At 36.3% G+C, this 15,919-nt stretch overlaps 2 protein-coding genes across 2 annotated transcripts; both read right to left on the bottom strand.

The window, feature by feature from the left end:
• Nucleotides 1–369: 369 nt before the first annotated feature.
• pstk (phosphoseryl-tRNA kinase) lies at nt 370–3,469 on the bottom strand. Its single transcript, XM_004561205.4, has 6 exons — nt 3,138–3,469; nt 2,200–2,437; nt 1,915–2,116; nt 1,734–1,809; nt 858–951; nt 370–761 (listed from the first exon to the last, which is right to left on the bottom strand). The coding sequence occupies exons 1-6, from the start codon at nt 3,354–3,356 to the stop codon at nt 547–549; spliced, it is 1,044 nt and encodes a 347-aa protein (XP_004561262.3). The 5' UTR covers nt 3,357–3,469; the 3' UTR covers nt 370–546.
• Nucleotides 3,470–5,432: 1,963 nt separating this feature from the next.
• adam9b (ADAM metallopeptidase domain 9b) lies at nt 5,433–14,317 on the bottom strand. The gene is made up of 22 exons (XM_004561207.5): nt 14,152–14,317; nt 13,737–13,843; nt 13,575–13,651; nt 13,417–13,495; nt 13,257–13,333; nt 12,846–13,038; nt 12,692–12,754; nt 12,366–12,437; nt 12,104–12,273; nt 11,884–11,974; nt 11,234–11,364; nt 10,562–10,733; nt 9,584–9,673; nt 9,277–9,472; nt 9,037–9,148; nt 8,056–8,236; nt 7,814–7,900; nt 7,615–7,720; nt 7,132–7,252; nt 6,944–7,043; nt 6,309–6,346; nt 5,433–6,181 (listed from the first exon to the last, which is right to left on the bottom strand). The coding sequence occupies exons 1-22, from the start codon at nt 14,219–14,221 to the stop codon at nt 6,058–6,060; spliced, it is 2,457 nt and encodes an 818-aa protein (XP_004561264.1). The 5' UTR covers nt 14,222–14,317; the 3' UTR covers nt 5,433–6,057.
• Nucleotides 14,318–15,919: the final 1,602 nt, after the last annotated feature.

Here is a 15,919-nt window from a genome sequence, read left to right as displayed (position 1 = left end):
TGATTAGGTAGAGGATCAAAAGGGGGTCCATTGTCCCTCTTGGAGGGACACTCCCACAGGGCTTAAAATCTGGGACTCTCCACCATTTGACCCTAGAACTGAAGAAGCTTCTTGGATGAGAGGTGAAACATCTTCAAGAAACTTAAAGAAGTCCAGACGCTTTTCTTTCTAAGCTCTATAGATCCCATATAACCCTCATTATGTTACATGTAATGTGAACTAATGTTAGTGGCTTTTCGTTTGTGCAAATCTTGGACACATTAACTTGTTTGTACATGATAATGTTAGTATGGGGAGAAAATGTAATAATGATACTCTTAATTACACCACTGTACCATATCAGGAGAGAAGTCACGTAGACATCTGAAATCAGTTGAGGAGAATTTATTTTTAAAAATAAACATTTCATTCACAGTTGTAATAACCAAGTTATTACATTACAACCATTTACGAGTGTTTCACTTAGTAGCAGAAAAATAATTTTAAAAAAGCATTTTTAAATTCTTACATTTAATAAAATACAGTACATTGGCTATTCAGTCAAGCTTATTTGTCATTCATGATTCTAGACAAGATTTCTTTCAAGTCATCATTAAAAATTTCAGCTGCTCTCTTCGCTGCATGCTCTACGTTGATTTCTTCTCCTTGGATAAATGGCACTTCATGGAGGAAATGTTTCCCCAGGTTATGAAGAAACGTTGCTTTGGATTCACTCAGCTGAGCAGCCAAAGACCTCATGCGTTCAGGACGTACTTTATTCTCTAAAATTAGGGAAAGACGAGTTGATCATTTAGCTAGGCTTCAAGTGGCAGCATGCTCTGGTAAACTTGAAATAATAAATATTATCCAAAGCTGACCTCTGGCAGTCTTCATGGCTTCAGAGATGAGGCGTCGACAGGCCTGGTCAGCCTGGTGGACAACACTATTGGCACATTTCAGACGATCAGCATCCTGCAAAATAGATGATGATATATGTGCAGGTGCATGTCTTAAGCCAATACCAATGTATATATGAAAACAGCAACATAGATTAAAAAAAAAATCAGTTATGCATGATGGTATTTCTCTGGCTTCTTGTATTTCCACTACTAATGATGCATTCTTATCTCAGTGCAAAACCGTCCTTTTAATATATTTCTAATTTTCCACTTATAATATGTAGTATTAAGGGACCTGTTATTACTATGTAATATCAAGACAAGACTACCTGCTAGTACTGTTGTTTATGATCATGAGTGAGTTTTTTTTTTTTTAAACAGTATGTGTTAATAATGAGTCATTGTTATTATTATTGCATGTTGATGATGATGGTAATAATTGTTATATCTTAACCCCTCCCCTTCATTTTTTTCCTTCTCTGTCTCCTTTCCCATCCCTCATCCATCCCCTTAACGGTAGCTTGGTGTAATGATGTTCCAAGATAGCTGACGGTTAAAACTTTCAGAGTTACATGGAAGAGGCTCTGGGTCACTTTCTTTACCACTGAGATAGACAAAAATCTATTTTACTCAACTGACAACCCACTTATAAACAGTCTCACTCCTTAGGGTCTGTGGGCTGTTTTAAAGGGGGGGTCATGCTTGAGGTTGGCCCCCTCTGATTAGGTACTGTTGATTTGAGGACTCTTGACGATGCGTTATTTCATACGTTAAACCTTTAGAAATGATAGAAATGATCTGCTTCTGTAGCTACATCACTAGCATGTGTCTCAAGTTTACTCTACAGTGACGCACCTTTTGTTCTTTGTTGTCTTCTCCCAGGCTTAGTGGGTTATTTAGTGCAGAGGAGATCAACTCCATCACCCTCTGGCTGAGGATAAGCCACATAGGAGAACACAGAGGCAACAAATTAAAGCCTGACTTATGAATTGACTTTGGTAATTAATCTTTATGGCTGCTCTTTCTGCTGCCTTACATGTCAGATTTGGACACAGTTCCTGTGCTGTTAAGTGTAATGCTGTTAATCTCCCATGAGTTCTTCTGAGGATTCGGAGACTCCAACCGCTTCACCATCTCCAGTATCACCTCAGTGGGAACGGGCTGAGACCTGCTCTGGTTTCTGCTGATGCATGATTCTAAATCACACTGTAGGTAGACCTGGCAGAAACCCAGCGAATCTGCAACATCAGAAGACGTTAACCTAATATTTGAAGAGCCGCATACGTTAAGTGGCATATTCAGTTGATAAGAGGGGTCTTACACTTCCTTGCAAGCTGACAAACTTCATATCTCATACTTGGATAGTAGAAGTTGTCGTCCAGTAGGAAGACGAGAGGTGGCTTCAGACCTTTAGGCCCCATCAGACCTTGAGTGCACTGTTCCCAGGCAGCAACACTGATCCCAGAGCTGCTTGGTGCCTCTGGCAGTATTTCTGACTTCTGCAAGAACTGCTCAATACAGTACAACACAGCTTGTCTGTGTGACTTCCATTCAGTGTGCTAGAGAGGAGAATCAGTTCTAAAATTACTAGGACATACTCAAGCTACTTATGATGTATGGAGACAATATGGATTTTAAAAACAATCTGCTGCAGAATAAAAGTACTTTGAATAATTAATACAGTCACATATCGTGTAGCAGAAGGTAACATTACAGGGAAATTAAGAAGCTTGTTGTTTATGTTGGCTCAAGACTTACAGCAGGTTGTTTACTAATGTTGGGTCAATCCCCAGCTCCTGGACTGTATATGATGAAGTGTCCTTGGACAAAATACTTATCCTCAAATATCCTATGATGCAAGTGCTAAAATTTACCATGGCCTAAACTATCTGATGTTTTATCTATGTCAATGTTTTACCCTTTCCTAAACTGGGAAAGGGTAAAACATTTGATGGAAAAGTGTAGTGAGAGTTACCTGAATTAGCCAAAAGACCCCAAAACAAATCTAACCTCTAATCTTCAAGCACTGAACACATGCAATTTACTTACATGGATGGGTACATTGACCTAACTTAGTGCTGTCAAAGAGCTAAATTTTTTATTTTTATTTTTTACCTTTTCTGTTAATTAGCACCAAACTATGTTATTTAATGTAAAGCTGTACTATTTTGATTGCGTTCTCTAATAGTCATAATGCCCTACTATAGATAATATTACGCAGGATGGTTGGTTCACATTACATTTGAATCATGTCCTTACCATTTCTTGCAGGTTAACACCATCCTCGACCACTTTGGTTCGAAAAGCTTGCTCTGGGATCAGGTCATCGTATGGCACCACAGTGGCTCTCCATCCATGCTGTGCGGCGGTACTGAGAATCCGGCGGGCCAGGGTGGACTTCCCAGCAGCGGGTAGCCCGCAGAGGACACACAGACAGGCCGAAGCCCTGCTGACACTCACGGCCTCCTCAGTTGCCATGGGCTACGAAAGAGCAGCTTCGCAACCTAGCCTCTACTACGTACAATTGTACTCTGTTTGCAGCCATGTTGGATATTAACTTCCTCATATTCTTCCGCGTGCCATTTCCTACCGACGTCCTTCAAAATAAAAGCACATAATATTGTAAACGTCTTGACCAACCTTGTGTTGTACAGTACTAAATAATATTGTAAATAAAGGATCTAAAGGATTGGAATATCCAAATAACTTTCAAATACAAAATACAACGACTAGTGACATAAAACGAATCGCAAATTGTTTTAATGACTTTTTTCTTGATGTTGGTCCTAGCTTGGCTAAAGAAATTGTAAAATCTGGGCACCCTCCTAAAACTATCAATGTAGCAAACTCAATGTTTATGAGGGGAGTAGATGAAGAGGAAATTATGGATGTAGTTACATCCTTTAACTCCAAGAAACCAAATGACTGTGATGGCATTGATATGGACTTAATTAAAGATATTATTGGATGTATTGTGAAACCATTTACCTACATTTGTAATCTGTCATTACAAAGTGGATTATTTTCAGATAAGATGAAAATCGCAAAGTTAGATCCAATGTATAAAGCTGGAGATAGCAAACTATCGGCCCATCTCTCTACAACTGCAGTTCTCTAAGATACTGAAAAAATATTTTACAATAGATTATATGACTTTATCACAAAAAAAACAATGTACTATATATAAAGCAAGTATGGATTTAGACCTAAAATGACCACAATGCATGCCTTAATGGAGTTTATAGATACAGTAACAACTGCTATTGAAAACAAAGAATATGCTGTCTGAGTTTTTTTTAGATTTAAAGAAAGCATTTGATACAGTTCATCGCAACCTTTTACATAACAAACTACATATGGGGTCAGAGGGGTGGCATTATCATGGGCTAACAGTTACCTTAAAAACCGTAAACAATTTACCCAAATAAATGCCATAAAGTCAGAATTGAAATCCGTTGTGCTCCAAAACTGATCCTTGGGGATCAGTTTTGGGGCTGCTGCTTTTCATATTGTACATTAATGAGATATGTGCAATTTCAACATCTTTGAAAATAATATTATATAATATAATACAAACTTACTGTGCTGTGGAAGTAACTTGGAACAACTTCTGAATGAACTAGAATATGAATTAAATAATCTGAAGACCTGGTTTGACCATAATAAATTAACATTGAACCTGAGTAAAGCAAAATTCATAATATTTGGGAAATGCACATATTCTACTAATAGTAAACTGACAATAAATAACAGTACCTGAAATAAAATTCCTTGGTGTGATAATACATCACAAACTATCCTGGATTCCAGACATTACTTATATCAAAGGCAAAATATCGAAGTCTCTGGCAAGGTTAAGGATCTCATAAATCAAACATCATTATATACTCTGTATTGTTCTATCATACTGCGGTACATGACATACTGTGTGGTTGTGTGGGGAAACAAGTACAAAACACACACCCATCCAATATACATTCTGCAGAAAAAGAGCAATAAGGATAACAAATGAAGCTACTTCAAGAGAACCTTCAAATCCACTTTTTATCAATGAAATCGATGAAATCAAGAAAAGTAAATCAATGCAAAAATTCACACATTAAGCAAGTGTTAAACACAGGGTGATTAGTTTATGTAAAAATGTAGTTTGTTGTTGTTTTGGTTTATGTGCTGAAAATGGTTTTATTTGTGTATGTTCAATGTGTTAGACTTGTACATAGTTAAACATATATGGATCAAATAATGTTGAATTCTGGAGATGGATTTGTAAGCAATGAAATTTGAAATAAGGGGGTAGGAACAGGAAAAGTGTAAACTTCATCCTACTCCTTTTCAAGCACACACATTATGTAGAAATATATATGAAAACTTGATGATTTTTAAGTTTTGTTTTTTCTCTCTTGTTATTTCAATTATATTTGCATGTTTGAAATAATATTCTATCATCTTTCAAAATATGTCAAAAATATCTGATGTGATGAAATGATTTCAAGTTAGTTTTGAGTCACATTCCTGTCACAAGGTAGAAGCCTCAAGAAGTTGTTATTGGCAAAGCCACTTTTATATACCCTTTATTTAAAAAACAAAAACAAAAGAGTAAAAAAGAGGCATAGTATTGAGGGCAACAGAAATTTCAAAATAAATAAATTGCAGTTCTATCAACACATCTTAAGTGGCCAAAATGGGCTGGATGCTGAAGCTTTATTTAGTTTTACATTTTATTTATTTTTTTGCCATTTTGACTCTATGATTCTACACACAGTGTTTCTGTTTCTATTCTTAGTGTAGAAATAATTTAAAAGCCACAAGAATTTTTTACTCAGTTACAACGAAACAATCAAAGTCCATTTTTGATACCCTTCATTATTACATCGCACACATTATAACAATTGCATTTAACTGCAAGAAACATCAATAATATTTATTTTTTTAAAAGCACGATGATGTAAAATATAAAACTCTTTTTGAATTTTATTTGCATGTATCCCCAAATAGTAAAAAGACCTAATAAAACAGTCAGTAAACATTTACCAGCCTCATCCACTACCACATAATAACAGTCAATCTTACAAACAGCGTGCCTTTAATTAGTATTTTAAAATAGTCTCTTCATACAGTTTTGATCTGTAGCAAATTCATAACTTCAGAAAATAATTTAAATGATACTGTATGAAAGCAATTAGCTTGGTAGATGTTTCGGTTGGATTGGTCTGGGTACTCCAGGGCCTTGTACAGGAGGTGGTTGTTCAGGGGGGTCATGACTGTTTTCATCATCCCAGTAGTTCGTTTCTCCGTACTTGAAACTGACAGATTATGTTTAAAGTCAGAAACCAATCACACATGTTTGTTTGTGTACTGACAGCTTCAGTTTCCATTTATCTATGAGGGAAGTATGGATTTAGTTAAGTAAAAAAGTAAGTCCGTTCATACCCAGAAACTGGAGTTGAGGCAGCTGCTGGAAATGCAGGCTAGAATAAGAACAAGGCAAACACAACAATGAGCAACACTAAACATCTAACAGAGTTACCTTTCCTGTTTAGGGATTTGCATTTTCACTAGAAAATAAACAAACATTGCACTTCACGTCCTTCACACAAGTACACACTCTTTAAGTTTTAAGGTTTTACGCACAAGGATATGACATATTGCATGATGTCAGCCAAAATGCAGAAACTGTGTGAAAAATGAACTACACCCTGTGATCCAACAGCATCTAAAATCACTTTAAACAGCAATAACTTCATGTAATCATTTTCTCTATAAGTCTCACGTGACTGTGGACAATGTTGCTTCTGTTAATTGAGCTTTGCATGCACAGCTCTCTTAAAGTCCTGGTTTAAGTCTGGACTTTGACTGGGCCATTCTTTGACTTGGCTCCTTTATTTTTCAGAATGTTACAAATTTGCTTTGCAAAGTTTGGTCAACTTCTTCCTCTTGCATTTAAATCATTTTAGAACCTGTTAAGGACATTTGTAACATGCCCTAAGACGTAAAAGCCTTGGATCGACAGAGAGTGTACTTTCTTTTTACCATAACTATGAAGATAAGTGGATAAATATATTTACCCGGTTGGTGGGACGCTCAGGTGGAGGTATGGGTCTGGCACCCGTTTGAGCATTGCTGTTTGAGCCTGCATTTGTGTTTTTGGTCTGAGTCTTACGTAACCTGAAAAAGAAAAAAAAAATCAAAATGTACAACACCATATGAAAAACAAAACTATTAGTATGTACACTTAATTTGAGTTGAAGTTTACCTTTTGAGGCAAGGCTCTAAGGACTCTCTCCTAAAGATGTAAAGGAGCACCAAAATGAGAAGAACCAGAAGAGGAACCACCAAGAGGAAGAAGATCAGCAGGCCGTTTCTGAGGGAGTAGTCTTGTGCAAAAAAGAGATGTTTGTTCTTTATTAAGTTCAGATGTGAATTAGGAACAATAGTGAAAATTTAATTGCACCAGGAGGGAACTTTCTAAAAGTTCTGCTTTTTATTAGATGAAAATTAATAGTGAACTATCACATTGTTTTTGATTCAGCAGACATACCCTGCATGTCGTTGGTAAAAATGAAAATTTTCCCATACAGATGATACAACAACAAATGCTACGGCAATAATGTCTCCACTAATGAGGGGATAACAGATGACTGTGTATCTAATGCTGAATTCAGATGGTCATATTGCCACACATGTGGTATTAGGGGACTTATTTGTCATAAGTCATAACCGGTGAATTAAGACGTACCTATTTGAGCAGGGCCGCTGTCTATGCTGCCACCCCACCCTGACCTGTCACAGTAGGGTGGGCCCCAGCCATTTTCACAGTGGCAGTGACCTAGGTTGTTACAAACCTGAAATAAACATTAAAGAGTAAATATCCAGCAGGTCCTAAGTGGCTGGAATCTGAGTAAAGAAAGACAAAAAAAAAAAAGAAGAAACTTTACCCCTCGGCCATTACAGGTGGTTTTTGCATCACAGATCAAGTTGGGCAGGAGAGCAGAGGCATTCACACACTGAAAGTTCACACAGGTCTAAAAGAAAAGTAATGTTACTTACTGCTGCAGTTAGATTGAGTCATTAGCAGTTTTTCCTTATGATGTTGACAGTATTTTTGTAAAAAAAAGTGATACCGTATTTGCATTAGTTGTTACATTTCTTTACTTTGTCATTAAAATAGTTTGCTCACCTTTCCTGTAGCACAGGGGCTGCCAGGGTTAACATAGGCTGGGTCCAGCACATCTGTGCCAAGGTTGAAGTCTGCATTAACACAAGTCTTCCCAGCAACTATTTTGATAGTGACTGTGGCACCAGGAGGAGGGTTATTCACATTCACGTTGGTGCACTGCACCTTTCCACACATGGTATTTCTGTGTAACAGAGTTAAATTAAGAAAATGAATCACAGTTGCAAATGACTTAAACACTGGATGAAAAAAAGGTAAATCTAATCATTAACTGAAATGCTACAATTGTATCTTATCACTCAGTTACTGCCATCAGATAAAGTAATGCTACTTTTTTTTCAAACACATTCACATATGCTTAATCGAATACATGCTGAATTTAGTGTACCAGCAAAGCTTCACATGCTCACGATGAGAGAGGAGATTCATGACATCATACTTATCAGCAATAGGTTGAAGTTAAAACCCAAGAACCACACTTTTATTTTAAAAACAAGTATAATCTACACTTCTGGTTTCTCATGTTTTTGTTCAATGAGTAAATATAATCTCACATTTAACATTTGGCAAGTAAAAGAAAACAAGTTTGTTCACAAATAATGTTGTTCCATAAGAAATCATGGCTAGATTTAAGTATCAAACCATAGTTAGGAAGGTGCTTATTTCAACCAAACATCTTTGAAAAGTGAACTCCAACAGGGGATCAAAAAATGGAAAATAAGAGGACTTAGAAAGTGCCAAATTATAAGAGTAAAATTGTCCATGTTTTCATTAGATATCATTAGATATAGCTATACATCATTGTACAAAAAGAGCAAAGTCTGAGGGGATGGGATTAAGATGGGAATTCTTCTCAGATTTGACCAACTTTATAAAAACAAAGTCGATGTTCAACATGACTAGCGCAGTACTTTTTCAACACGTTATCTAAAATCCTTAAATTCATGAGATGATGAATTAATGACATCATTAGAGAGTACTTACGCTAAAGTACATTTGATGTAGTTTCCATTGCTGTTGGATCCACAGTTACCAAACTGATCTCCCTGAATATTTGCAACTTGGAAACAAATATCTGCTGCTTTTATTGCATTATCTGCCAAAAAGAGAAATAATATCCAGAAAAAAGAACAAGAAAAGTCTGAGAAGTCTTGCCTAGTGATCGTAACCACATTACTGAAAACTAAAAGCATGAAAAAAGTAATGAATTATTATTAGATGTACCTGGTGCAAACAGATGTCCGCACTGATAATCATATGTCTGGCAGCGTCCTTCATAGCAATACGCAGCATTGTTTTCACAGGGCAGACCATCCATGAGATAAAAGTCATTCGGACAGGATTCATTTCTTCCATTACAATATTCAGGAAGATCACAGGTATTGACAGAATTTCTGCATGGCGTTCCTGCAACTTTCAGCTAAAAAACAGAAGAGAGAAAAAAGTTAACTCACCCACATTTCCAAATGTTTTTTCTTGGTGCAAAAAGCACAATAATCAACCATAAAGCTAAATCCAACACATTTCAGACCTGACAGTTTTCACAACATGCTCCGTGAGCACATGCAGATCCGTGGGTAAATGTACATGTGGCAGCATTGCAGCACTTATTCGTACATTCCTGTATGAAACAGATGAAAAAAAGACAGTTATTAATTATTTAAACAAAAGATACAAAACTTCAACACCGCCAGAGCATTTTCACTCTCAGAGGCATGAAGCAGAAGTGTAATTGGGTAATTGTGCCGCAATAAGTGAAATTAATTTACAAAAAAGGTTGCAATTCTTTGCACATTGTATTTACTTTGTAAATGTCCGTTCCCATATTTAGACATCCTGATATGATATGATATCTAATATTCCCTCTTAAGACTTGATGCAATTTAACAGATGGTACTGTTAATTCAAATTTATAAGGCATGTAAGAAAAACCTTTACATGATTACCTATTGTTAATGCTTGTTATAAAGTATTATTTTCAGTGTGTTTGACTTTACAGTACTGAGCAAAAGACTTAAGCAACCCTTTATTTCATTATAGTTTGCAAGGAAACTGGAAAATAATTGCAGTGATTTACTGAAATTTGCAAACATACATGGAACTACAGTGTTTTTGTTTTTTTCATTTGCTGCAAATAGATTTTCAGGTCAGTCACTTCTCCCTCCCCCCCCCCCCCCCATCTGTCCAGTTTCCTCAAAGATTTGCACACCATACCAAACATGCCATGTTTTTTGGCTAATGGCTCTTTGGCAATCACCTTGATGGTGCAAAAATACAATTTATGATTGCTAAACTACGCTATTTTTGGTATTTCCTGAATATTCAAACATTTAAGTGAAGTAGCTTAAAAAATATAATAATAAAAGAATAATAAAAGAAATGACCTTTAGATGAACTCTTAGAAAGTCTGAAAAACTATTGTTCAATAAATAAATGGAAGCAAAATATAAAGAAATGAGGGTTGGTTCAAGACTTCTGCACAGTACTATATTTGACAGTAGTACTCTACCTGTGGTTTGCCACAATCACACTGCTCCCCTTGTTCCAGTAGGCCGTTGCCACACTCAGGATTGCTAATCACATTTGATGCAGCGGGCTGATTTCTCAGACACAGGCCTCCTCCTCTTAAAATCAGTGCTTCAAAATCTGCTTCACTGCACTGGCTAAAATTTGTGGCACCACTGCAAAATAACAGGATAAATCATTTATAGAAATATACAGTTGGACAGGCCTCATATAGATGTTTTTAAAAACCCTACTATAGTGAAAGGTTTCTGTTGTCAAATTCTAAATATCTATACTGATCTAAAACCTTTATATATCTTTCAGCACTGATGGTGCCATTCCAGATGTTAAAGCTGCCATTTCCATAGGCACTAACGCTCCTCTTCAGTTCAGCACCCAGGTTTCCGAAAAAGAATTTCAAATTTTGATTCGTACAACCACAGAACAGTTTTTCACTTTGGTTCAGTTCATTTGGAATGAGCTAGTGACGGCGTTTTCAGATAACGTTCGCATACAGCTAGACCTTTACTAGTGATTGGATTCATTGTTTCCTTAAATTTGACATATCGTCCCAAATTTTCAGAATTGGAATTGTAAGGAAGGTTAAAAAAAAAAGACTTCTGCGGAAAAAACAATAAATTAAACATTTTTTGAACATTAGTGAAAACTGTATTACCTGGCACCTCCTGACATGATGCAGCTTTTTCCATTACAGGCGCAGTTCGCAGAGTCATGATTCATGCCCAGGTTATGACCCATCTCATGAGCCACCACAGTGGAGACAAAAGCCAAATTGTTGTTGCTAAACTGTAAAAAACAAACACAGGACATTAAATGGTGACATTTTAACAAAATTTATGCCCAATTTGCAGCTCCTGAATTTGAAATGAGAGTTTAAATCAATGATATGATAAATCATTATTCGTGTATAGCCAGAAGAAAAAAAATGTAAATGAACTTAAAAGCATATATCAAATATATCTACAAAAAATATAATATTATATAGTACATATAGATTTCTATTAATATTAGAAATCAATTTATTGATGTAATCACTTTCTCAACTGCAATAGTAATAGCAATTGATACATGTTATACATTATGTTGTTGGACTAATAAGAAAAGCAGTTTCCAAAAAGACTTTGTAATAATACAAAGAAAGATGCATTGTCACGGTGGTGGAGTGCATTCAAGTATAACTTGTTTGACTAGAGTAGAATGTATTCAAAGCCTGCGAGAATAAGCTGCAGTTTTTATGAATAATGTATGATTGGTATCAGTTTCTGTGTGTCAGCTGGTGTTAGAAGTTAACAGAGATGAACTAACCACATTGATTCCTCCAGAACTTGAGGCAGAGCAGACTGTGCCCACAAAGGCCATACCTAATACACCTCCTGGATATGCCCCAGACTGACCACTAACAAATATGGAAAAAGGGGTAAATGTGTCAGAGAGCAGTTGATATTCTGATATTAAGCATTATTGATACAACATCTTGCTCAGAATAAATAAATAAACCAAAGGACAAAGACCACGTGTTACTTACACAATGAGTTGTCCAATGTCATGCCTGATTTTGGGTATCAGAAAAGTCTTCCTCCACTGAACAAAATTTCCCAACACATTTCCTGCACTGCCGTCCACACTAAAAGGATTACTATCCTTAAAAATCTCCAGGCCCACCAGGACAACTCGGATGTTCAGCTGCTTGTAGTACTACAGCAAAGAGGAAAAAAAATACCAGTGTTTTAGTACAGAATCTAGTTTAATTAGGCACGTTTTCTTTTACAAACTACTTAAAATCTCACCCCGTCCAGTAGATTAGCCATTTGCACCATCTCCTCTCTCACTGCTGTTGCATTGTTTTTCTTAAAAGTATACTGTCAACACAATTAATTTGTATTTAATGGCATTTACATTAACATGCTGCTCAATAGCTTTGGCACTATATTTTACAATATAAGCACTCCAGATTTTGTGGGAAAAGTTATTTTAAAAACTATTATATGCCTGGTGACACCAGGAGTAATATATTCATTTACTGCATCAGTTTACAAAAGCCTAGTCATTATTTCCATATCAGTGAGTTCATAGACACATATATATCTATCTACATATATATTTACACACTCACCCTGAGATTATCCACAACCAGCACCAACTCCACATAACTGGTCTGTGGTAAATTGCGTTTTCTCTGTTAAAGCAACAAAAACCCCAATGATTTTCATGTTGCATAACCTTTTAACACTGCAAATATATGTTGAAGTAACAAATGAGCATTTAACCCGCAGCAGAGAAGTCAGGGATTGGCCAGGCTCAAAGGGTTCGTGGCTCGGCACTGAAGTAGCCTCAGTAACGACTCCACAGGTGATGGGCTCGGTCTGAACGTCCTCCAAAAGGTAGAGAAGGTGGTCATTGGTGGTGGACTGTGGCACAGGCTCCAGGCCAAAGGCCTTATTTTCAAAGAAGATCACACCCCTACAGAAAAGCATTCAAGACATTCTAAGTGACAAATGCTCTAATTCTATTCAGGGGCTTGGCATGGCAATCCTGTAGCAGGTACTATGAGCTCAGGAAACTTAGATACTATTCCTCAAAAAGGTTAAAGCAAATCATTGGCCCTTATCGAGAGCATTTCCCAATAACCAGAATAACTGGAAAATAATTTGAATTGTTTTAAATAGGGATAGTCAAACCTGAGACCAGAGCACGTGCTCAGCGCTACCATTGAATCCTTATAGCCTTCCACCTCCCCATGGTAATAACAATGTACCTGAAAAAAACAACAAAATGAAAACAGGTTTTAGAGTTAATGCTCAAGACCAGCCTTATAACTTAAGGTGTGTTTCAACGTACATGTTCTTTCGGATACGATGTGTTGTAGTTCCCGGCAGCGTCACGTGAATATTGAACAAAATTTGGGTGTAAGAAGTCTCTGAAAAGAAAAGATGTATATATATTTGTCTGCAGCATTAATATAAGCTTATAATGTCACTACAACCAAATTCACATACCTGTTCTTTTTTAGATGAATGACATGCTTTTGGTTGTTTATGTTGACTGCATATGACACTGTCTCATCTCCATATTTCTTAATATGTAAAGAGCATTTAAAAAAAAAGTTCATATTAAACCATCAGCTGAAAAGATAATTCAGTCAGGTATCAGGTACTCACATCTTTTAAATGATGTTGTCTGTTGATGCTCCTAGACCCTCTATGAATCGCTTGAGGATTTACAATGGAATACTTGGAAAGCTTTGATGTAAACCCCTGGAAAGCATCTGCAATGTAAATTCAACAAGATACTATAAAAATAGAGAAGTCACTCCATGATTATATAATGCTAGTCTTCAGGAAAAGAGACATTTAAGAATACACCCAAATTAAAATGACCAGAACAACATTTAAGCTTATTTTGCTGTACTTTCAGGAGCTAAATATGTCCTGATTAATCACACACAGCTTTTTTTTCTGGACTCCCCCCCCCCCCCCCCCTTTTTTTTTTTAAGAATGAAAAATTCCAAGTTTTCGTTGTATGTCCTTTAACATCGACAGCCTACGCATTTAGTCAAGCTCAGAGGAGTCTTACCTTTGTTATCGATCCCAGAAATAAAGGAAAAAACAAAAACAGTTATTAGGATGTGATTTTTAATGATCATTTTTGAAGTCTGTAGATTGCGTCCCCGTTAGGCCCACAGAGTGCCTGCGTTGTGTCTTTGCTTCCTGCTCCTTGTCAGGTGGCTAACGATGGGTGTGGCTTTGGACAGGTGAGCGCCTTAGAAAACCGGACTTTGTTGCAGTGACAATTCAAAGCGATTTGTCAGAGGATTTTTATATGAGAAGTTTTCTTTTAAGCGTTAAAGGTTATATTTCAGTCCTACCTTACAACTTTGTCCCAAATAACTTTTCTACCAAGAGACGCCTCCGTTTGTTTGTGTTGTTAATATAAAGATTGCAATCTTTTAACAATACTTGCTGAGTGGATATTTTCGATATATATTACGTCAGGGTTAAGATCTCGGAGGCTATTTGGAAGTCAGAAATTCGAGGAGCTTCTGGATAAACCAACTATAGCATATTAGTCTAGTGATGACATAGTATAGGCTACACACAGAAATTATCATTACGTTCTTTATTTAAACAGGTTGTATCACTGAGATCAAGATTTATTTTCCCCAAGAAATACCTGTGTACAAAAGACATTTACAGTCTAAGTTCAAAAAGTAGGCAGACAAAGCACATTATTCACGTTTACAAACTAGAAGGCATGAAAAAAAATAACTGCAGATGGATGTAATTATAACTTTTTTTTCCTTTTTTTTTTTTTTAAAAAACAACCAGAATTTAGCTTCATATTTTTTTTATGAATTCATTAATATTTTATTTTTGGTAGCTCATTTCATTGGTCAAATCCATTCTTACCAAGTTCAGTGTGACAAGAAGTGCAGCTAAAATGAGCTGTAATTAAATACCTTCCTGCCTCATTATCTTTGATCAGAATCAGGTGTTTCTCATTATCCTGCTTTGTCCACTTCCATTGATCACTTTGTATGTATTTAAGCCCACTTCTTGCTTTAGATTTTTGTTACATTATACTACTTTTAGCTACTTGAGCTGCCACTGGTTGAATTTCTGGATTCTGTTTGTATAATGGCCTTTTGGATCTTTGGCTTCACCTTAATAAAGTACCTTTTCAGTGTACTTTGAGTCTGCATTCCAGACAACACCCAACCAAAGGTACACCTATTTATGACAACCAAGCATTCAAGTTTCGTCACCATGAAAAGTTTTACTATGTACCATTGGCTGCAAACTGGTTGTCTTTTAAAAGCAGACTTGAGATTTACAATGGCCAAATCAAAAGAAGATCCTTTGTGAACTGCATGAAAATATACATTACAATAATGACAGAAATAATAATAGTTACTTACACAGAATTTCAAGTCCAAAAAGCTGACCTGATAAACTCTAGTCTCAATTCTCCAGTCTCAGGTAGGTTTATTTGGATTTCAGCAAATAAAATGGCTCGCACTATGATGCTAAATGGGTGCAAGGCAGGGCAAAGGTGACAATAAGGAGCAAAGGGTCTGATTGATCCAGTGAAATGTCTCTCTGCCTTGACTTTGGAGTCTCTCAGTGCAGAAAAGTATGCTTAAGGTTTAGAAGATGGATAAGTAATTAGAAGTCAATGTTTCAAAGTATTGAGAAAAATTAAAGTGATTGTTCAGTTTGTTTGTGTCAGAGCTATTAACCGTTTCTATCATTGATCTCAATCCACTGACCTGTGTTATTTGTCTACAAAAGCTTTTAAAATAGTGACCCCTGCTGACGGTTTCATGACAAAACTGAACCACACA

This window comes from Maylandia zebra, linkage group LG8, assembly GCF_041146795.1.
Source record: "Maylandia zebra isolate NMK-2024a linkage group LG8, Mzebra_GT3a, whole genome shotgun sequence".
Lineage (NCBI taxonomy): Eukaryota > Metazoa > Chordata > Actinopteri > Cichliformes > Cichlidae > Maylandia > Maylandia zebra.
The sequence above is the reverse complement of the archived record's forward strand: the minus strand, read 5'-3'. Positions and strand labels throughout refer to the sequence as shown.